The sequence below is a fragment of the Peromyscus leucopus genome, chromosome 3 (genome assembly GCF_004664715.2).
Source record: "Peromyscus leucopus breed LL Stock chromosome 3, UCI_PerLeu_2.1, whole genome shotgun sequence".
Lineage (NCBI taxonomy): Eukaryota > Metazoa > Chordata > Mammalia > Rodentia > Cricetidae > Peromyscus > Peromyscus leucopus.
In genome coordinates this window covers 138,330,085-138,353,284 of record NC_051065.1, presented here as the reverse complement: position 1 = coordinate 138,353,284, position 23,200 = coordinate 138,330,085, and the positions used below count along the sequence as shown (strand labels likewise).

The 23,200-nt window shown below is 46.0% G+C and overlaps 1 protein-coding gene across 3 annotated transcripts in view; it reads left to right on the top strand.

Moving 5' to 3' along the window:
• Fam234b (family with sequence similarity 234 member B) overlaps window positions 1-23,200 on the top strand; it is a 49,706-nt gene that overhangs the window by 21,896 nt on the left and 4,610 nt on the right. For 2 of the 3 annotated variants that reach the window (XM_028872152.2, XM_028872150.2), the window contains exons 5-12: window positions 3,896-4,087; window positions 5,584-5,714; window positions 16,305-16,452; window positions 18,584-18,725; window positions 19,988-20,131; window positions 20,298-20,379; window positions 21,310-21,465; window positions 22,506-22,622. In XM_028872152.2, coding sequence (XP_028727985.1) covers window positions 3,896-4,087; window positions 5,584-5,714; window positions 16,305-16,452; window positions 18,584-18,725; window positions 19,988-20,131; window positions 20,298-20,379; window positions 21,310-21,465; window positions 22,506-22,589 — 1,079 coding nt within the window. In that variant the 3' untranslated portion in view covers window positions 22,590-22,622. Of the gene's footprint in view, window positions 1-3,895; window positions 4,088-5,583; window positions 5,715-16,304; window positions 16,453-18,583; window positions 18,726-19,987; window positions 20,132-20,297; window positions 20,380-21,309; window positions 21,504-22,505; window positions 22,623-23,200 lie in introns of all 3 variants that reach the window. The other variant, XM_028872153.2, reaches the window with a different exon arrangement.

The following is a 23,200-nucleotide window of genomic DNA, read 5'->3' as shown; positions in this document are numbered from 1 at the left end:
CAGTGTCTCTCACTGGAGCTGGCTAGCAATCCTCAGAAGCTACCTGGCACTGTGATTCCAAAAGTGTGCCACCTCGCCAGGCTTTTTATGTGGGTTCTGGGATTGAACTCAGGCTTTCTTGCTTGTGTAGAAAGCGCTTTGCCAACTGAGCCACCTCCCCAGCCAGTTTCCCACCGCCCACTAGATTACAGTGAACGCTGAGTCTACCCTGCCCTCACAATCCTGCCAGGGTTGGTCATGGCTTATACACCTCTGCACACAGATGTTTGGGCTGGTGGCTTTCCTTTCCCCTCTCAGTTTAATTCTCCAGGTTTGCCCTCCCCGGGAAGGCTAGACAATTGGAGGATATTTATAGGCTCCCTGGCTGGCTGGGAGTGAGAGTGAGGAGGGACTTCCTGCCCTGATTTCCTCACAGCTGGGTTAGAGCAGCATGGCAACAAACTGGACCACTGTCTTACATAGCTGGTGGCGAGCTGTCCCTCTTAGAGAACTTTCTTTCCGGATTCAGTAATCTCTTCCTCCTTTGTCCCTGGGGGCATTAACAGCTCTGAGGGGCTATCCTGCCACTAGTGGGGTCCTCCATCCTGACACATCTTCATCAATGGTCTCCTTATTAAAGCCTCCATAGCTTCCACTAGCTGAGCGTGCTGTTTCTGGGACTCTGTTACACAGGACAACCAAAAAACAAGCAAAAATGCCTCATTTCCATGATGGTTCCACAGGGTCCTAATTTACCTGCAATATCTACTAAATTGGCAATGGCTTTAGCATACCAGCTGATACAAGAACCCTACCCAGAGGGTGAAGAAATCCTGGGAAGTGCTTTTTAATCATTTAGGCCCAGAGTGAAGGCTGGGGGTGCTTTAAGGATTTCTGTACTGTACATTTGCCTGATAATACTAAGAATGCCTTTCGGGAGCATGTTTGATATGTAGATGTGACTGTGACAGAGAAAGCTTCCTGGTTTAGAGCCAACTTTCATATGCTCTGAGCTTGATTTCATTTTCCTGCTCTGTGATTCATTTACCTTTGAAGTAAGGTTAAGGATGCTGATTTATTTGGTATTTTGCCTACTTTGCTTTCTGTTAAGATGCAGAGACAAGACTAGAGTTTGGACACTATGTAGACAAACATGGTTTGCCCACAGATTGTAAAAGTAAGAATGTAATTGTTTTTGTTACTTTTTTTTTCCTGTGACAAAAAAGCAATGTACAAAAGAGTTTATTTTGGCAGTGAGCTCTCAGAACCCTCCCTCCCCTGGTGACATACTTCCTCCAGCAAGTGGCTTCACTTTTTAAAGGTTCCATAATGTCCTCAAATGGTGCCACCAACTAGGGACCAACTGTTCAAACACCTGAACCTGTTGGGGACATTTCTCATTCAAACACTACAGTAACCATCACTAGCTACTTCCTGTGTGCTGAGCTCTGCCGTGGACACAGCACATTGAAAGAATTTGCTCCTCAATACAACCCTACCAAGTAAGCTTAATATTATTGTCCCCTTTTCCAGATGAGGAAACTGAGATACACCGAAGCTAAGGAAACATTTTAGAGTCCCACATCTGGTAAAAGGTAGACTTGAAGTTCAGCTCCAAGAATCAGGTTCTGTAGTTCATATCCTCAACCCTCACACCTTATGGATGTACCTATAACTCACTATGCTTTGTGCCACTGGGAAGAGAGGGATAGATCCAACAAGCATGCATTGGCCACAGCAGGCACTGTTCGCCTCTCCCGGGTTGTGCTGATTGGAGAGCTCATGGTTCTTCCCTGAAGGAGCTGCAGTGTCGTGGGGAGATGCAGTCCTTCACTCTACCAAGAAAGAAACATGAGTCAGAGAGTGACTCTAGACTCAGTGGAGCTCTTTTTATTATTATTTTATTTTATAATTAATTTAATTTTACATATCAGCCACGGATTCCCCTGTCCTCCCTCCTCCCACCCCCAGTCTTCCCCCCCAACCCACGCCCCCATTCCAACCTCTTCCAAGGCAAGGTCTCCCCTGGGGATTCAGCTCAGCCTGGTAGATTCAGTTGAGGCAGGTCCAGTCCCCTCCTCCCTGCACCAAGGCTGAGAGAAATGTCTCACCATAGGCCCTAGGTTCCAAGAAGCCAGCTCACGCACTAAGGACAGGTCCTGGTCCCACTGCCTGGGGGCCTCCCAAACAGTTCAAGCTAATCAACTGTCTCTCTTATCCAGAGGGCCTGATCTAGTTCCATGGGGGCTCCTCATGGGAATAGGAAGGAGCAGAGTGCTAGAGAGGTCCCCAGAAATCCACAAAGATAACTCCACAATAGACCACTGGCAATGGTCGAGAGAAAGCCTGAGCTGACCTACTCTGGTGATTGGATAGCCGAATACCCTAACTGTCATGATAGAACTCTCATCCAGTGATAGATGGAAGCAGATGCAGAGATCCACGGCCAAGCCCCAGGTGAAGCTCCAGGAGTCCAATCGACGAGAGAGAGGAGGGATTATATGAGCAAGAGATATCAAGACCATGATTGGAAAAAGCACAGGGACAAATAGCCAAACTAGTGGAAAAGCATGAACTATGAATCAGTGGGGTTCTTAAGCAGGAAGAAGAGCACAGGACTAGACTGGTAAAGTCTAGAGGGTAATACGATTACTGCCTCTGGCAGGAGGTCGAACATGGCGAGCCACGCCCTGTTTCCTGTTTGAGGTTGTATTGTTTAGTTAGCACTGCTTAGGAACAGGAAGACTGAAGCTTTGCCACCGATGGTGGCTGAAAGGAGAAAGTGTGAAATGAGTCACGCTGTCCGTTCTGAGAGAGAAAGCAAAGCAGGCAGGAAGCAGGACTGTTCTCAAGTCCTGGCCTTAGCTGCTGTGGTTCCGACTCCTCGGACCTGGGTCTTGTCGCCCCAAGTGTTCTTTTCCTGCCTAGGAGCCAACCAGAGGGCTGCAGACAGCCAGGCCTCCTCTGCCTGCCACTCTAACCTTCAGGCAACTTCTGAAAACACCCTATTCGGCTCCCGGAGCGTTTGCTGCTGGTGACTAGGGTTGGGATTTACTCCCTGCTCTGCATGGATTCTATCTAGGTCAGCCTCTGTGTTCCTGAATATTCCTTTCCCTCCGGAGTGCTGTGTTTCCCCTCAGCAACTACTACTCAGTGTTCTGTCTTTTATTTGCTGTGTGCGTGTGCGTGTGCCTGTGCGTGCGCGTGCCTCTGTGTGTGTGTGTGTGTGTGTGTGTGTGTCTGTGCGTGTGCATGTGTGCCTGTGTGTGTGTGCACGCGTGCGTGTGCACGTGCGTGGTGTGTGTGTGTGTGTGTGTGTGTGCGCGCGCGCATGTGAAGGCCAGGGAACAAGTTGTAGGACAAGTTGTACCATGTGGAATACTGGAATAGTGCTGGGGGGGGGGGTGAACTCAGGCCATCAGGCTCGGCAGGAGATGACTTTACCTACCCTTTTGCTGGCTTACTCTGTCTTTTGCTCAGCAAACAGCTGGCAGCTTTGTGTTGCAGGCATCCTGTGATGTGCTGAGAAATCAGAAATTAGTGTCTGTCTTCAAGGATGTCTCTGTTTAGCGTGGGCTCAGGCCGCTGACAGGTAAACAGATGTGTTGGGAAAGGTGCCAAGATGGAGGCATGGTGAGGCCGTGCAGAGGAGCCCACAGCGGCTGCTCTCACACTTGTCCCACACGAGGTGTGAGGTAGCAGAGATGACAAGTTCCGTGTTCACGCCTTGTCAGAAGCACAGGAGGAAGCTAAGCACACACGTGTGAGCTGCTGCCTCACCACCACCACCACCACCACCGCCGCCGCCGCCGCCGCCGCCGCCGCCGCCGCCGTCCGCTCTGGGTGTTCAGGCGTCTTGCCTGTGCCTGCCGCCCATCTCTCCTGCCCCTTCCTCATCTCTCCTACCTGCCTCTAGGTGGTGGCTCACAACCGACTGCAGATCTCGTGTGCCTCTCGGGGATGAATGGCAGCACCCTGTGGTCCAGTCCCCTCCCAGAGGAGGCTCAAGATGTCACCTGCTTGGATCTGATGCCGGGAAGCATGGCCAAAACCATCTGCCTCGTGACAGGGACACGCAAGATGCTCAGTGCATTCAATGCGACGTCAGGTAGCGTGGTCTTGAGCTTTGCTTCTGCGAGCCTCGGGTGTGTATTTGAACAGCCTGCAGGGGAGGTTTGTCCTCGGACAGGCTGGATGCTGCTTTGTTGCTCCAGTTCAGAGGTGATTATTAAGGAAACGAGATAAGGGGCTTGGCAGATAGTAGACTCTTGTCGCAACCAGTTTGATGATCAGCTCTCCCCAGACAGAGGAGCCTGGGTGTGGGGAGGCTTGGATTGTGAATAGCCTCTCTGCTCTGTTCTTTGTACAACAGGCAGGGAAGTGTCACTCCTCTCTGAATTCTGTGGGTCCATGTGTGAACCTGCATACTGACTGAATGCTAGGGAAAAGAGCTAGGCTTGGGGAGGCTGGTGATATGGTCTTTTAGCTTCTTTTCCTTCTGAGGTCCACAGGACGGAAGTGATGGAAATGAGTCTAGTATGATAAAGATGTCTCCTTACAATATGCTTGTCACAGGGGCCATAAGCTCAAGAGAAGCTGAACAAATGTGACATCTTTCCCACATCAAGTGCCATAGTGGGGTGCTTTATTTTTGCCCCTCCTTTTTGAGACATGGTTTTACACTGTACCCCAGACCTTGAATTCATTAGATCCTCCTGCCACAGCCTCCCAAGTGCTGGGATTACAGGTGTGACATGCTTGGTTAGTGGGGTACCCCTGAGTGGGGGAAATTTATATATATATTCTCGGTAGAGCGATTCCTTAGCATGCACAAAGCCCCTGTTTTGATTCCCAGCACCACATAAACGGGGCACCGTAGTGTAGGCCTGTGAGCTCAGCACTCATTTAAGAGGTAGAAATAGGATCAGAAGGTCAAGGACATCAAGACTAGCCTGGGTTATATGAACTCCTATATTAAAAAAGAAAAAAAAGACACATACTCCCTTAGCTCAGGACTGAAGTCCTTGAAAGCCTTCTGCAATTTCTCTGGTATGGGCTCCGTAGCGGCTGCAATGCCCTGTGGCAGACACATTCCTCAGCCCTAGTGGAATGAGCTCCTACTTGTCAGGGAGACATACATGTCTCTATCTGCTATACAAAAGCCAGATGTGTGGGACTGGAGAGATGGCTCAGCGGTTAAGAGCACTGGGCTGCTCTTGTAGAGGACCCAGGTCCTAGCAGCACAGGGTGGCTCACAAGCAGCTGTAACTCCAGTTCCAGGGATTCTGATGCCCTCTTCTGACCTTCCTGGGCATCAGCACACATGTAGTGCATAGATATACATGCAGTCAAAACAGTCACTCACATACATAAAACAATAAATTAAAGTTCAGTCGTGGGGCTCTTGCATGGAAGTGTAGCCAGACGCCCGAGGATCTCGAGTCGCACTTCCTGCTCCCTTTGTCCCCAGACGAAAGCAGGAAAGTGGAGAAAAGCTGTCGTCCCCTGCTCAGCCCTCGGGTTTTCTTCTTCTGGCTGGGGAACGCTGTGGCTGCCTTTGCTGGGGCGAACGCGGAAGTGATGTGCCTCTTTCTCCTTCCCTAGGGAAAGTCATGTGGACCCTGAACCCGAACCACCTGTCCAACGGCACCTTGGCCGCCCCGGTTGTGGTTCTGCCTGACCTGGACGGAGACGGTGCCAGAGACCTGGCGGTGCTGGCCATTGGAGAACTGCAGGTATGCGGTCTACTTCCAAAGGCTTTAGATGTCGTGTGGAGAGTGCTCTCAACCGTCTCCACCTCAGTCCGAGTGGTGTTATTGCGGGTCCTGCCTAGGACCTTGTTTTTGTAATGGCCTGGGCTGAAATAGATTCTCCTGGTGAGGTTAAGTGAACCGAGAGCATTCCAGATTCATTTTCCATGGTGCCGTTGTGGTTCCAAGGACTGTGGTGTGGGAGAGCTCTGGAGGCGGATGGCCTATGTGAATTCCTTCTGCACCACTCTGCAGCTTTGTGGCCTTGGGCAAACTGGACCCTAACGATGCTGCAGTTCCTTCACATGTCAAACTAGAAAGTTCTATCTCCTTGTAGGAGGCTTATGGAAATTAGAGCAAACAAATTAAGTCCGTAGAAAACTGCCTATTTTTTTACTCTATAAATGTAATATTAGTTTTACCATATTGTATGCATTTAAAATTGACTTCAGCTGTAAAACAGTGGGTTGGGTTGCTCAGAGGCTCATAGGAAGCAGGCTTTGGCTATGGCTCAGTTGGTAGCATGCTGGTGCAGCATGCATGAACTGGTGCAGCGTGCATGAAGCCCTTGTTTGATCCCCTGCTGTAGCTGGAGATTTCTCTGGTCCTGCCTTGCCCAGCAGTCCAGACGAATCTCTTCCTCCCGAGGTTCCACAGCTGCTTATAAAATAATCACTCCGAGGCTTATATCAGTTACTAACTGTATGGCCTATGGCTGCAGCTTCTTGCTGGCTAGCTCTTTCATCTTAAATTAACCCATTCCTATTAATCTATATGTTGCCACGTGGCCGTGGCATTACCAGTCTGCTGGTGTCTTGTCGTTCCTTTGGCAGCGGCTGGCATCTCTCCCGACTCCATCCTCCCTCTGTATCTCTGCTTGGATTTCCCACCTGGCTGTAAGCTTTCTTGCCATAGGCCAAAACAGATTTATTTATTATCCAATGGGAGCTACACATATTCACAGCATACAGAAAGACATCCCACAGCCCCCTGTACTGCATGGATCAGGTGTGATGGTAATACCTACACCTAGAGATAAAGGCAGAAGGATCAGAAGTTCAAGGTTATCTTTGACTAGTGAGCTTGAGATCAGCCTGGGACACAAGAGACCACTCTCAACAACAATAACAACAACAACAACAAAACTCATATGCAAGGGATTCACCTTGTTAATCCCAGCATAAAGGAGATTGAGAGTTCCAGGTCAGAGTGAGCTACACATTAAAACCTGTCTAAGAAATCAGACCAAAAACCTCTCTGATTCATCAATGACCAAAGGAAGGTGCTGGACGAGACAGACTTTCAGTGTGGATGTGGTAGTTTACGCCTATAATCCCAGCACTTGGAAGCTGAGGCAGGAGGATTGCTGTAAATGTGAGGCCAGCTTGGTCTACTTAGTAAGTTCTAGTCTGTCTAGTGCTTCACAGTAATGCCATGTCTCAATTCCTCCCTCCTCCTCAAGAAAGATAAGCTTTGACTCTAGCCCAATGGCCTCCTAAGCCGAGCATATGCACTGTGAAGCAGTTACTCTGTATACACACAACAGACCTTTTCCCTAGTCAGATGAAAGACCAGATTAATGAGCGCTTATCTCAATGAAAATTTTTGTTTGTTTTTTGAGACAGGACCTCACTGTGTAACACTGGCTGGCCTCAAACTCAGAGATTTGCCTGCCTCTGCCTCCCAAAGTGCTAAGATTAAAGAAAAGAAGACCACCGTGCCTGGCCTTCAATTTAAAATTTTTAAAAAGCTATATTTATTTTACTGTATATGTGGATGTTTGGCCTGCATCTGTGTATCATATGTATGACTGATGTCCTTGGAAGTCAGAAGAAGGCATCAGATCCCCGTGCCTGGAGTCACAGATGGTTATGAGCCGCCATATGGGTGCTGGGAACCAAATTCTAGTCCTCTGCCAGAGCAGCAAGGGCTCTTAACTGCTGAGCCATCTCTTCGGCCCATCCATTTAAAATTTTATATGTAAGCCATGTTTTAGAGGCAAAGAGTTTGTGGTAAGTGTGGTTATTTTGGTTATTTTGTCTCATTTTACTACTTTACTTACTAATTTACTCAGTGTGTGTGTGCGGGCGCGCGCGCCACACACACACACACACACACACACACACACACACACACACACACACACACACGGAGATCTGGGTTGCCTTGTCAGAGCCAGCTTCTCCCCTTCCATCATGCAGACCCCAGGGATTGGGTTCTCAGACTTGGTGACAAGTGCCTTTACCTCTGGGCCATCTTGCTGATCAGCCCATCTTAATTTAAAAGTGAGTTTTGCTGGCTCAGTCTATTTTATTTTTATTTTTGAGACAGGATCTCCTTATGTAGCCCTGGAACTCATGATATAGACTAATTAGCCTCAGACTCAGAGATCTGCCAGCCTCTGCCTCCAGACTGCTGGGATTAAAAGTGTGCACCATCATGTCTGCCTCTTTTAATTTTAAAATAAAAGACCTTGTGGATTAATAAAACACACACACACACACACACACACACACACACACACACAGCAAAAACCCATGAGTACTTTTTGTTAGTTTTCTTGAGCTAGCTGCTCTGGTCTTTTGATTATCCTAAACCAAGGATCCAGGAATTGTTCACGTGGTGTTTTTAAACTTGTTATCCTAGCCACTATGACTAGAAGGGGAAATCCGTTATTCCCGCAGTAGGCAGTGATTTCCTGAAAGCTAGAGAAAGCGTGGGGAACCCCCTTTTGATGGAACCTAGTCCTCACAGCCCAGCAAGTCACCACACATGGGCACAGCATCAGCACGTTTGGAGAGCTGGTTCTTTTGTTTGAGAATTCTGGGGACAGAATCACCGTGTGGCTCAGACTTGCCTCAAATGCCGCCAGTCTCCAGCTTCTTGTCTCTGCTTCCCTAGTGCTGGGATTTCAGGTGTCCACCACCATGACTAGCAGAAATCTTAGTCTTAATGCTTCATCTGTGTCTTATGCCCAGTGGTGTTGAGGCGCAGTGAGCCAGGCTTTCAGGACCCTCCATACTACGGGGCCCTTGTTGGAGAATCAGCTCACCTGCTCTTAGCTCTGTGTCTCTATCCCACCCGTTCCTCAGCGGGCCTCACATAATTTTACTCATTCGAGTCGTAGTGTATAAATAATAGAACAGTCTCCGTTCTGCCTGAAAGTGATAGTTACAGGCTAGTCCAAGAGAGGCCATGGGTTTAGAGCAGCTCCTGAGCATCCCCTGCTGGCTTCTTCTGACCTCTGTGTTGATTACAGGCAGTGTGAGGAGCCATTTGGGCCACAGACACAAGGGAGGGAATATATTTAGGGCTGTGACTTAGAGTGGTGGAATTCATAGGTCTGGGTGGAGTATGAGCTGAACTTGGCAGAAGAGTCTGCTTTGGGGTGTGGGGACTGGTCTGGTCTAGAATGTTCGGGAGAAGGGACCTGAGAACCCTGTAGTTATTGTCCTCACACCGTGTATTAGTCTGAGTCTGGGCCCATGGTCACACGTACTCCTCAAGCACCCAGGCTAATGTGAATGTCCCTCCGTGTGAGGATCCCCATTACTTGTTAACCCCTGAGCTGTTTTGTTGGAGGAGATGTTCATCCTAATGGCTTCCATTCACTGTTACCACCTCTGTGCCATTTGGCTGGCATCTTGGATGAATCTGATCTCCATCCAGTTCAGGAAACCCAGTGGCTGTTATCCTGGTCCCACTAATCTGGTTACCCCAAAGGCTAAATATCCAGTTTTTTATACAGTCCTCTCAGACAGAGAGTCCCTTTTCCTTTGATCCCAGTCTGCCCATATGTCCTATAACATATGGTATCCACATCTGCAAAGAGTTTTTTCTGTTCATGGTTATCTCAACCCAAGGATACAAATAGGTTTTCTGCTCTCCCCCACCATAATAAGTTTCTCCACTGACACAGTAAGCCAATCAAACCAGTTTGAAAAAATATAGCAACAGGTTTATTTGAGCAAAGCAACCCTCAGGCAGGTTCTCCAATCCCAGAGATAGCCCACACCCACAAATGAAAGCAGAGCGATTATAGGATGTAGGCAAGGCACGATGATGTGTTTGTAGATGGACTTTACTTTCCCACCAGCCAGTTACCAAATATCCACACAGAGACTTAATATTAATTATAAATGCTTGGCCGATAGCTTAGGCTTGTTACTAGCTAACTCTTACATTTTAAATTAACCCATATTTCTTATCTACCCTCTGCCACATGGCAGTACTTTATTTTTATTTTTATTTTTATTTTTATTTTTATTTTTATTTTTATTTTTATTTTTATTTTTATTCAAGACAGGATTTCTCTGTATAGTTTTGGTGCATGTCCTGGATCTTGCTCTGTAGACCAGGCTGGCCTCGAACTCACAGAGATCCACCTGGCTCTGTCTTCCGAGTGCTGGGATTAAAGATGTGCACCACCGCCACTTGGCTGCTACTTTCTTTTAACATGGCATGTTCATCTTGCTTCTCTATGCATCTGCTCATGACTCTCAAAACTCAGCCCTTCTTCTTCCCAGTGTCCTTTGTGTCTTTCTGTCCCACCTATACCTCCTGCCTAGCTACTGATCAGTCAGCTCTTTTATTAAACCAATCAGAAGGTGCCTTGGCAAAGATACATCTTCACAGTGTACAGAAAGATTATTCTATAATCTTTTAGATTCTATAAACATTTCCCCCTTTTGTCTAATTTAAAAGGAATATTTTAGCTTTAACATAGTAAAATTGTAACAAAAACAATTATCAAGTAAGAATTACAGTTACAATATCCAGTCTACTTGTATTTGGCAAAATTAGAAAAAAATAATCTATTATCTATCTTATCTTTGTGAATCTAAAGTTTTATCCCTAGTTTACTTTTTATCATAACTAAAGAAAACCTTAACGTTTAATTATTTAGTCGTTAACTCTATCATAAGACCCCAGAAGGGTGAAATATTGCCTAATGACAGGGACATTTTGCTTCCTGGACAATCACTGAAAGTTTTTCTATAATGTTGGGGTATCCAACTCTGGCCTACAGGCCTAGAATATCTGACAGATATTTCTGGGAAGCAGGGAATTTTGAAGGACTGTCCTACCTTGTCTTGGCAAAGTTTGGCAGTTGCTTTTTTGTGCATCCTGCTGGTCCAGTTTAGACAGTGTACTGTTAGCAGTTGAGGCAAGGGTAGATTCTTGGTCCAAATGGCTAGCTTTTGCCATAAAGAAAACAAACTCCATACAGAGTTTCTTCAGTGCTCATCATCCTCTTTTGAAGCAAATTGGTGCTGTCAGGAGCAGACATGTCTCACTGTCATGAAAAGCCTTAGGTTATTAAACACCTTAAATGCCATATTCTGTAGGTCTTTGAAGTGTTTGAAGACCATCTATCTATCTAAATGCATCTGTGTATGACCTTGAAAACATACCTAACATGACTGTAAGTTTGACTATTAAAGATGACTATTAATCTATATTTCTTAATTATATATTACATTTTTAAATGTGCTGCATAAACATAATACCCTAAACAATAGTAGAAACATAGTAAGGTATAACAAAATTAACTTTAGATTTGTATCAATAAACCAAAATCCAAGTTTTGATTTGGACTTTTTTGGGGGGAGGATTGGTTACAAGTTATTAGTCATAGTCAGAAAAAAAAACTACACAAAAGAGTTAAATTCAAAGATCTCTTTCGAAAGTAAAATAGGGGGATATGATATAGAAATGATGAGATAAAAGGGTAGATTATTGAATCTACTTTAATCCAAAAAAAACCAAAAACTATTAATCTCAAAAAACTATTAAAGTCCTAGGCCTGTAGGCCAGAGTTGGATACCCCAACATTATAGAAGAACTTTCAGTGATTGTCCAGGAAGCAAAATGTCCCTGTCATTAGGTAATATTTCACCCTTCTGGGGTCTTTGGTGGAGTTAAAGGCTAAATAATTAAACTTAAGAAAATTCAAATTTAAGAAAAAAATCTAAAGACAACACAATAACATACAGGATCCAGAACCTCTGTATATTTCCCATCTTTATGTGGCTTATTATATTTTTTTACTCTATTCCTCTTTTAAGGAGTTTAATATTTTGAGATTAATGTTTTTTTTTGTATTAAAGTATTATTTTATATTATTTTATATTGTATTAATGTATTATTTTACTTTAGAAAGAGATTTTTGAATTTAACTCTTTTGTTTAGTTTTTTTCCCCCCCCGACTATGACTAATAACTTGTAACCAACTCCTCCTCTCCCAAATGATAATAAACATCCATTGCTAATGCTTTGGGAATGTGGGCATTTTTTCTAAATTGCTTCTTGTTCTCTGGAGGCATTGGAATCTTTGGGGAGAACCTTGAGAAAAATCAGGATAATTGTTAAGTCCTGATTGGAGTATTCTGTGAGGCTGGATCATCTCAGCTAGCAGCCTTGAAGCTGTTCTGGATGCTGAATCACCTGGGCCATCTGTTTTAATTGGTGTCTGGTCCCCTTGCTTTGAAAATACATAAACTTTTTTTTTTTTCAAGACAGGGTTTCTCTGTGTAGCTTTGGAGCCTGTCCTGGAACTCACTTTGTAGACCAGGCTGGCCTCCAACTCACAGAGATTCACCTGGCTCTGCCTCCCAAGTGCTAGGATTAAAGGTGTGTGCCACCACCACCCAGCAAAAATACATAAACTTTTAAAGGTACATACATATCTGCATTAATACAAGTATAGACTGTGCATTGTACATGAGTCAGCCAAAGATGACTTTTTGTATTAATGTTTGAGCAGGTAAAATATATATATCCATGTCTTGTAGTTCTTTTAGGTTTACTTTTTTATGTAGTAGGATTTTGTAGTCAGGGTTTTCAAGGGTTCTTCCCTGATCAAATCTGCTCCATATCAACCTGGAACAAATCCACAGCCTCTCATATCCTTTGGAAATAAAAGCATAGCCTCTTCCTCAAAGTAACATATCTTTTGACTTCCATTTTGAAATCAAGACATTTTAAAAATATATAGGTTGATTTGATCCAGCAGTTTTTATAATCCAATGTATTTTAGCAGCTGTTGTTCCTTCCTCAGTAATCAGAAAATCTAAAGACAACACAATAACATACAAAATTCAGACTCTGTATTATTTCTCATCTTTATGTGGCTTATTATATTTTTTACTCTATTTCTTTTTTAAGGACTTTATTATTTTTAAACTATTTTTTAATCTGTGACTGTCTTTACTCTTTCTCTTTACCCTTCCAATGTTTATATTTTTAAACACACTGTAACCCATTTAGAGGTTATTTTCCATCTGGATCTATCTTTACTGAGCATCTGTGTTGTTTTTTGATCACATGAGACAAATCTTAAACTGCTATGTCAGCTGCTGCGATGTAGCTTAGTTTAGTGCATGGTGGTAGTGCATGGAGACTGGCGGCTGGCTCCTCCTATAGGCAGCTGTTGGGAGACACATCTTTGTCCTGTGGCTGGCATGAGAGACACCAGACTAGGAAGCTCCATTTTGGCTCTGTTTTTGTGTTTTTAGAACCTTTTTAAAGCTTTGTTAGGGATTATGTGGAAATTCTGGCCCCACATTGGAATGCCATAGGTAGGCAGAGTTCCTCTGTGTCCCAGCAGCCACTCTCAAATAACCAGACTGAGTCTTATTATTAATTACAGATGCTCAGCTGATAGCTTAGGCTTGTTACTAGCTAACTCTTACATTTTTAAATTAACCCATATTTCTTATGTATCCTCTGCCACATGACAATACTTTCTTTTAACATGGCATGTTCAACTTGCTTCTCTCTGCATGTGCGCATGACTCTCAAGACTCAGCCCTTCTTCTTCCCAGTGTCTTGTGTTTTTCTGTCCCGCCTATACCTCCTGTCTAGCTACTGACCAGTCAACTCTTTTACTAAACCAATCAGAAGGTGCCTTGGCAAAGACACATCTTCATAGTGTACAAAAATATTATTCCATAACACATGTCTGCCACAAGTTGGGTTTGTGCCCGAGTATGGTCAAAAGCTGACCACTTTAGGTGGGGACTTGGGCAGCTGGCAACTTCAGGGGAGGAAGCTGCAGTAACTGCCAAAAATGTGGAACTGGGCTTTTTGGTGCCTTTCCTTTATTTGGAGACTCTCTGAGTGGGAAGGGTTTGGAGAGAGAGATAGGAATTGGGCTTTCTGGATCATGCAGGGGCCAGCTGGAGGTTCCAGCTGAGCAGATACCATTGCTATTGCTTCTTTTTTTTGAGACAGGGTTTCTCTGTGTAGCCCTGGCTGTCCTGGAACTTGCTCTGTAGACCTGACTGGCCCTGAACTCACAGAGATCTGCTTGCCTCTACCTCCAGAGTTCTGGAATTAAAGGCTTGCATCATCACTAGGCATTTTGTTTTGTTTATTTTGAAACAGAGTTTCTCTATGTAGAGCAAGCTGCCCTTTGACTCAGAGAGATCTACCCTCCTTCCTCCTCAATACTGGATTAAAGGTGTATACCACCACACATCTTTTCTTCTTTTAAGACAGGGTCTCAGCAGGGTAGTGGTGGTGCATGCTTTTAATCCCAGCACTCCAGAGGCAGAGGCTGAGACAGGTGGATCTCTGAGTTAAAGGCTAGTGTGGTCTACAAAGTGAGTTCCAGCATAGCCAAGGCTACACAGAGAAACCCTGTCTTGAAAGACAAGCCCTATAGACTTTGGGCTGGCCTACAGCCCACTATGTAGACCAGGCTGGCCTAGAACTTGTAGCAATCCCTTTGACACTGCTTCCCACATCCAGATATTTAGTTTTGTTTTGTATGTCCAGCTTCTTACTTCATTTAATGCAAACTTGATTTCTATATTTGTAGCTGAAGACTTTCTAAGCTTTGCCGCTTATAATCAGTAAAAGCATTCACATCTTTTAATTAATCAATTGATTAGTAAAACAGTTTTCTCTTACAATTTTGACTCTGGCCTTTTAGAGCATTAGGGTTGTTTTATAGTGTGTCAGCTCTTCTTCTCAGCTTTGCAGTACGTTTATTCTATTCATCTAGCCTTTGACAAGAATGTTTTAGAATACATAATAGCAGAGTGCTATGGCTTTCCTCTAAAACCTCCACTTTGTTTTTCTGGGTGTGCTGTAAACCACACCCGTCTGTCTTCTCTGTAAGAATTTGTAATGATAAACCTTGTCAGAAACTTTTGAAGGGGCTGGGGAGGTGACTCAGGAGTCAAGAGTATTTGCTGCTCTTTCAGAGGACTGGAGTTTGGCTCCTAGCATACATGTCACTCACAGCTGCCTGTAACTTCTGCTCTGACACCCTCTTCTGGCCTCCAAGGGCACCTGCTCACATATAGCATATACTCAATAGTCAGATACACATATGTAAATAAAATAAAAACAAATGAAAAAAGAAAAAGAAAATCTTCTAGATCTGGGGCTAATAAACTGTGGCCATGAGCTAATTCCTCCCACTGTTTGTTTTCTCAAAAACTTTTGTTGGAGCATAGTCATTTCCTATGTTGCCTGTGACAGATTTCATGCTAGACTAACAACAGAGAGTAGTTTCTATGGAGACCACGCAACTGGGAAAGCCTACAATATTTACTTGCTGGCCATTCACAGGAAAGTGAATCTTGAGCGTCAAGGTGGTGGTGGCCATGGCCAGGCTGGACATCTGATGCTATGATGGGAGAATTCTGTGGGCTGATACACTGATGCACCAGTATGTCCGTCACTTTCCCATTACTGTGGTCAAACACCTGGCAAACGCAACTGAAGGGAGGAAGGTTTTACTGTGTCTTACAGTATGAAGAGGCATGGTGGGAGGAGCTTAAGGCAGCTGGTCACCTTTCATCCACAGTCAGGAAGCAGAAAGAGATGAAGGCTTATGCTCAGCTCTATTCCTTATTAAATTGTCACTTTATTTATGTGTGTGCATGTGTTTATATGTATGTCTCTATGAGTGTGTGTGCACATACGTGTGTATGTAGGTGCCCTGGGGGCAGGAGATGATTTCTGATACCTTGGAGCCAGTTCCAGAGATTTGTTAGCTGCTGGATGTATGTCTTGGGATCCAAACACTGGTTCTCATAATTGAGCCACAAGTACTTACAACGGCTGAACCATTTCTGTAGCCTGTGACTTCTTATTCTATTCTTATTCAGTCAATGCCCCAAGCAGATAGGATGAATCTGCCCACATCAGGGTTGGTCTTCCTACTTGGTTAACCCTTTCTGGAAACACCCAGAAGAGACACACCCAGATGTGTTTTCCTGGTGATTATAACCTCTACCACACTGGCCATCGGGGTCTCTGGTAGATCTGGCTCTTGTAAATCCTCTCTGCATCAGCCTCTTCTATTTAGTCTCGGCCTAGGGAGACGATCCAGTCAGTAACTACTGTGTTCCATCTCCTGAGGAATCCTAAAGATGCTCTTCACACATATCTAGTTAGAGAGTATACATTTGTCCCGTTTCCTATTCCCAGGGTGGGGTTAAGCAAGTAAGTTTGGCTTTGTGCTTTCCAGCCACGGGAAGTGTTTCTGAGCCCCTAGCTCATGAGGCATTAGGAAATGAAAGGCTTCTATTGATACGTTCCCTTCTTTTCTTTCTTCAGCCAGATCTGTGTTTTCTGCTGGTATCTGGCCGGACAGGGAGTCCCGTGGGCCGGCCTGTGAAGTACAACATCGTGGGAGTGGGGAACCTGATTGGTCCGCAGGTTTACATCACCACCAGTGGGGCTGTCTACATCTTGTTTGGCTTTGGTAAGAAAGCAAAACTGGCTGCGAGCACAGTTTGGTGGCACACCCAAAAACAACGTTGCCATTATAATTACATACCACAGGAACATCGGAGAAGGCAGAGGCAGGCGGATCTCTGTGAGTTCGAGGCCAGCCTAGGCTACAGAGTGAGTTCCAGGACAGACTCCAAAGCTACACAGAGAAACCCTGTCTGGAAAAACAAAACCAAACAAACAAACAAAAAAAGAATCAAGGCTGACTTTGGCTTCTGCTCCCTGATGTCAGTGGCTAGGCTTCCTGTGACATAGGGCGAACACACACTGGGGTTGCTGGTGTTATCAATTATTGCATGGGAGGAACCTACATGTGGTTCTGCTGATGCCCCAGAGGGGATCGTATATGTCTCATTTCCTGCCCACATGAGTGGCTGTGAGGAATGAACAGCAGGCCTTGACTGGACTTCTGCCTTGCCTAGACGGCTAGAGCCTGAAAGAGGCAGCTGGGGAACGCCATGCCAAGGCCGGAGGACTTTCCTCGGCCCTTAAAACAATGGTGAACCAATGCATGGCGGGAGGTGATTCCCTAACCTCCCTCCATACCAATGGCCTGAGCCCTACCCATGCTGCCTTTAGTAAAGATAGTGGCCAGGTCATATGACCTTCCTGTTTTGACCTTAGTCAAGATGGCAGCTAGACCACATGGTTGCCCTTATTCAAGATGGTGCTGCCTGATCACGTGTTGCTCCTATCAAATATGGCGCTTGACCACATGTTTGTGTGGGTGTTTTGTTTTTCTTTAATAAATTGAGCAGATAAGGAACAGATAAATTGAAATATGCAAAAGTCAGTCAGAAAGAAATATAGATGGCCATATCAATCATTCATTTCCATCTGCACACAGGAAATAGACTTTGTGAAAGAAAGATGGAGAAGTAGCAGTACAGCCGGGCAGGAGAGCAGCTGCAGGGGAATGAACCCAGGCCACGAGTCAGTGGCTGTGGTGAGGGAGGGGTGCCATAGTGCATTTTTCCACAATGAGGTATAAGGCCCAGAGGACTGACCGCCGGCGTCCCAGAGGGTCAGCAAGGGCCAACTATTGAGGGGTACAGGCCGTTTCCATATGCCATCGTATAGGGCCAGGGGCCAAAGGGCTATGAGCCCAAAAGACACGTGGTTCCAGCAAGCAAAATGAGACAAATCTGACCTCCAGCATCCCAGAGAGCCAGTGAGAAGTGGGCACAAACCATCTCCATATACTGTCACTCAGGGACGGGGCCCAGGGGCTTAGAGCCCAAAAGACATGTGGTACCAGCGAGCAAAACAAGAGGAATCCTCAATTGCGGGAAAATGACCAGGAGGGAAGGAAGGAATCTTACTGATCTGGTAGGGTGAAGAGTCCCCTGGTGCTCCAGCCTGAAAAATGGGGGGTCCCAGAGCTCCTCAGACTGCTGGGGCGGGGTCAGGGGGGGCAGGAGAAAGCAGTGGGATTGCCTGGCGATGTTGGGCAGCAGTGTTATGAATTATTGGGGTGGGGGGCAGGGGGGACCCTGAGGGTAATCCCTCTCATGCAGGGAGACCTGCTGGACAGATGCAGTGGCAGGCTGGGCCGAGGCACGCCATGAGGGCGTGGTGACAGACGGTGGTGGCCAGTAATTCACAGCCAGATGCTGCGTCCATTTAGAGAGTTTACTATAATAGAGAGATGAAGAGAAAGGAGAGAAAGAGAGAGAGAGAGAGAGGTCAAAGGTGCACACCTCATGGGAGGAAGAGTGGAAGAGAGAGAGAGGAAGGGGAGGAGTTTTCCTTAGAATGAGGCATTTATGTCAGGACGCAGGGCGGTGCCAAGGTGGGATTTGAAGGGGCGGATCAGAATATTAACAGCTGGTGTTGGCTCTGTCCATCTCCTGTTATAGGGCCTCTCACCTGTTGCAGGTCACTAACTCTGCTTTCCCTTGATGTCTTCTCTGGAGAGGGGACTGCCCTGCATGGGCTTGGTCACTTCCCCATCACTCCAAATGGGACCCGCTGGAGTGGTCTCTATTGGACCCATGCGACCTGCTCTGTGTCTCCTGCCCAGAACCCCACCCCACCCTGGGATAGGCTGGGTAGTTCTTTTAAACCCAGCTTCTCAGTGTGCACTCTTCCTGTGGCACTAGGAAACATACAAGCTGTGGCCCTGCGGGACATTTTTGTTCAGGCCCAAAATCGAGACAGCTCACCACCCTCTCTGCAGATAGAAGAGCCGGAATGGGAGAAGCGCAGATCTGTCAACCTTTCCGAGCTCATCGATGTTTACAGGTATGGCTGAGCTCTGTTTTTGGCCATAGGGAGGCCTTCTGGAGACTCATGCACCATGGAGTCTCTGAGTTTGGGCTGACTAGTGACTAAAGTCTGGGGAATATCAACCTTGAAATATCAACTCCTTCCTGATCTGTTTAACACTGTGAGAAATTCTCTTCTCTTGGTCGTGGAATGCTGGGTGTATGTATCAGTGACCAGGGTGTACTTCATAACTGGATTACAAGGATGGATATTAACTTACGGGTCTAAATTAGAACTTCTAAGGGGATAGATATATTTATAAAATGATTGTAAAGCTATGTGAAAGCTTTGCCCTACTCTTTCCTGTATTTTTCTCCCAGCTGAAGAATCATTTTTGACAGAAGCAAGAATAGGAGGCATGAAACCTTGTTTTGTTTTTTAACTTTTATTTACTTCTAACTAAAAGCATGGTTGTCATATGAAGTGATCTACATATTTTACCTACATAGCTCTTGGCTTGGGTAATAATTGTCATATTCTTTTCTGTCAGAATCTCAAGTATTATGTTTCAGTGAATTTGATGGAATGATTCCAGTAGTGTAGAAAAAGAAATAATTTGATGAAGTAAAGGCCAAGAGTTAGTGTCCAAGTTTAGTGACAGTTTGGGGCCACCTGCTCCCAACTCTGTCCTCTGTGCCATTATCCTTGCCTCTGTTACTGTCCCCAGAGGGCACAGGCAGAGAGGTATCACACCACAGCTTTGCTTTGTGAGCTCTCTTTGAATGTGCATGGAACCTTCTGGAGATAGAGAACAAGATTCAATAGGAATGACAAAGTGCCCCACTTGACAAGACAATGGTGGGAAATGGATACAAGAGCAGAGTGGGGTACACATCCTGGGGCGTCCACATTTGTGGATTCACCCCCCTCCTAACTGAAAATATTTGGAAAAAATTGTGTCTGTACCCAACATACAGACTGGTTTTCTTGTCACTATCCCCCAATGCATGGAGCATTGCGACTATTTACATTGTCCTCAGAGTCATAACTATCTAGGGATGGTTTACACTGCATAGGAGGACATAGGTTGTATGGAGACACTGAATCATTCTGCGTAGGGATGATGAACGTGTGAATTTGGTATCTGCAGCAGGTCCTGGCCCTGGTGCCCACGCATAGACACTAAGGGATGACTGTATATGCAAGCAGGCACACAATGGGAATAAAATGTCAAAATAAATGACTGTGGGACTCTCAGCCACAGCAGAGTCTAACTGTTGGGGTTTTGTTCAATATAGTGATGGGGTTGAGCTTCTCCAGTTGGTGAAGGCCCCAGATGCCAACTGCAGCAGCCTCTTGATCACAACCAGACAAGGCCTGGTCCTGCTTCGGGGACAAGATCTTACGCCGCTCTGGAAATTGAGCCTGCAAGGCCTGCGCAGGTTTGCAGAGTTCCCTTCAGCATGGCTGCTGTTCTGAGCAGCTTTCCCATTTGACAAAGTGCCTAGAACAATGGCTTGTCACCCGCGGCTGGGGCAAGGGACAGAGCGGGACGCCTCCTGTTCCTTTTCCGTATCTGCTGTTTATTGCTTCCGTGTCTGTTTGCAGCCAGCCCACTCCTGGGTATTTCACTGATGACCAGACATTGGACTTCCTTCTGCAGACACAGGATGGAGTTGGGATGAAAAAGGTAAACCATGGGCCTCAAATCAATCAGAACATATAGAAAGGATGGGCTCTGGGTCCAGCCCCGGGTGAGACACGGGAGAGTAAGAGCCTCCCTTGAGACCGCCAGTCTAGTGAATGAGTACAGTGTGAACTCACAGCTCATTGCTATAATCTGCCACTTTCCTAGACTAATGTTATGTTCTTTCTGGAGCCTGTACTTAAGTTAGGTGGGAGGAGCCATCTTACAAAGCTGGGTGGGGAAAGGTGGGTATAAATGAGCATCACATTTCAGTACAGGCAAAATAAAGTTTCAGAGAAGGCAGCACTCAGCGGTGGCTGGGTGTTATGGAAGGGCTTTGGATAAAGGAAGGAAATATGGGTAGGACCGTCAAGGTTGAATTTATGTGACTGGCAAAGAAACCATTGGCTCCACATTTTGGTTTTCCTGTAAGTGTGTTATGAGGATGTAATACTTCGATAGACAGTTTTCATTCATTTAATCTTAAAGGCAGAATTATAGAGTTTTAATTTTTAAAAATAATTGGCCTAGATTTTTTGTTGGCCATCAAAGCTAACCAACCGTGAGCTGAAAACAGGCTAAAAAACTGTTTATGCCGAACACTTACAGACGTTTTTCTTACTGTTCCTTAAATAGCACAGCAACAACTATTGATATATTTATTGTATTGTGATAGGTATTGTAAGTAACCTAGAGAGTGATTTAAGTGTTCATGAGGACGTGTGTAGCTACATGCAAATGCTTGCCCTTTCTATGAGGGACTGGGCATCTGCTGGTTCTGAGTGTCGGGTGTTAGAGTCCAGTGCCTCACAAACACAGAGGAGGATGAATATCTGCTAGCTGGGATGTTTTTCTTACTTTTTGTTTTTGTGTGTTTTCTTGTCCGGCCACTCTCCTAATGACTGGCTCTCTTCTTTGCCTTGTCATTTGCAGATGATGGTGGTGGATGGTGGCTCTGGCTCCATCGTCTGGAGTCACAGTATCCCATGTCACATGAAGGAAACACCAACCACTTCTGCAATTACTTCAGACCAGAAGTCTGTGTTCCTCTTCTGGGCAGAAGCGCTGACTGCAGCTTCTCTGAACTCTGTGAGTGAGAGCAGGATGGAGGGGGTGGGGGTGGGGCTGTCCCCTTCTCTGTCACATAGACATGGCTGCAGCTCTACGGAGCTGATGTGGTTCCCAGGGTATTTTCTGAGCGGTCACCTTCTAAGGGGTTGAGTGGAAACATCTGTGCTCCTGAGCTGGGCTACCCCTTTGCCTTTCCATCAACAATGTGAGCTACCCACAGTGAGGGGGCCGGAAGAGAAAATCACTCGAGACACCATGTTCAGAGCCACAGGCCAAAATGTTGCTGTGGAAGAGGAGAGATCATGATGATTGGCCTGGTTGGGCAGGCTCTAATGCAAGTAACCTTAGATAACAGGGAGCATGAGAGGGGAGAGAGAACTCTGGGAGCCAGATGCTGAAGAGGCTGAAGCTGAAGGGTCAGTGGGGGTCATGGGAAAGGAGTCCTGACACTTTGAATGTACGGTTCTTTGTGTCACTCTGAAGTGTCTGGGTGGGGTGGGTGAGGCCGGGGCTTGTGAGGCAGGGTTGCTCCCTAGAGTAGGCGCCAGCACTCAGTGGCGAGCATGGCCGACTTAGACCAATGAAGTCCATTATGCCTCACTTGCTGTGTGCCAGATGATGGAATTCCATCTGTGGGGATTTGAACATAACAGGACGTAGCTCTGAACCTCTGGAGAAGGCAAGTGACCCAGGGATGGGGAAGCATGGTGGACACACAGTTCTGAGTTTGTCAACCATGCCCTCTCAACACGTTACTCTTCGGAGCCTTCTGGTTTTGCTTTGTTTTGTGTTTAGTCTCCTGTTGTTACTCACAAAGATGCTATCTAGCCCCTCATTTTGATGATTAGATTTCCCTGAGCTCTGGGTTATGGTTCTCCCTCATATTTTTGACTACAGATAGTGGTTTGGAGTTAGGGGTGAATCTGTGTTTTGAACTCACGTCCCCGTAGTTGGGATCAGGAGTGGGCTGACTGGAGCCTTCCGCTGTGCTCCCGTCCCCTCACGGCGTCATGTGGAATGTAGTCACCCGTGCTCTCCTTTTCTGTGACTCTTGCCAGGATGACGCCCCAGGAGCCCGCCTCCTGGCCTTTACCACCTTTACCTCCTGCATCCAACCTTCCCGTCTATCCTCCTGGACCTGACCAACACCACTGGCATAGTGACAGCTTCGGAGGGTGAGTCCTCACGACATCAGAGAGTGTATCTTGACTGTGTGAAAACGCTGCCCACCAAGGGAAGGATAAGGGCTTTTCAAGAGACAGTAGTCATTTTCCCTGGTGCCCCTGGAGCCAGGGGCATTGCTGGAGAGTTTCATCCGGGTTATAGTGCCAGGCTTCTAGGGCAAGAGTGCATATTCTCTGAATGTGCTGAAAGCTGAGGGGACATGTACCCCCATTCCAGGAGGGCTCCAGGGGTGATGATGGAGCCTCAGCTGTGTGCCAGCTGCCTTTAGGGGCTTAGGGTTGTAAGTTAACTGTGTGGGATGTAATGGAAATGTTTCTTTAGGGGCATTGATTTAGTGATTACTTATGTGAATATTAAACATACAAATTGGAGTCAACAGAAAGACCAAAGGAGAAAAATTACCCATAGCCATTTGGAAATATTCTGCTCCACTGTGTGTCTAAGTGATACTCTAAAGCAAACTTGAAAGCGTATATTAGAGAAACCTCATTCAGCAGCCCAGAGCCCTGGAAACAAGCCACTGCTGTTTGTTAGTCTCAGCTAGTCTTTGCTGGGCGGAGACTAGGCT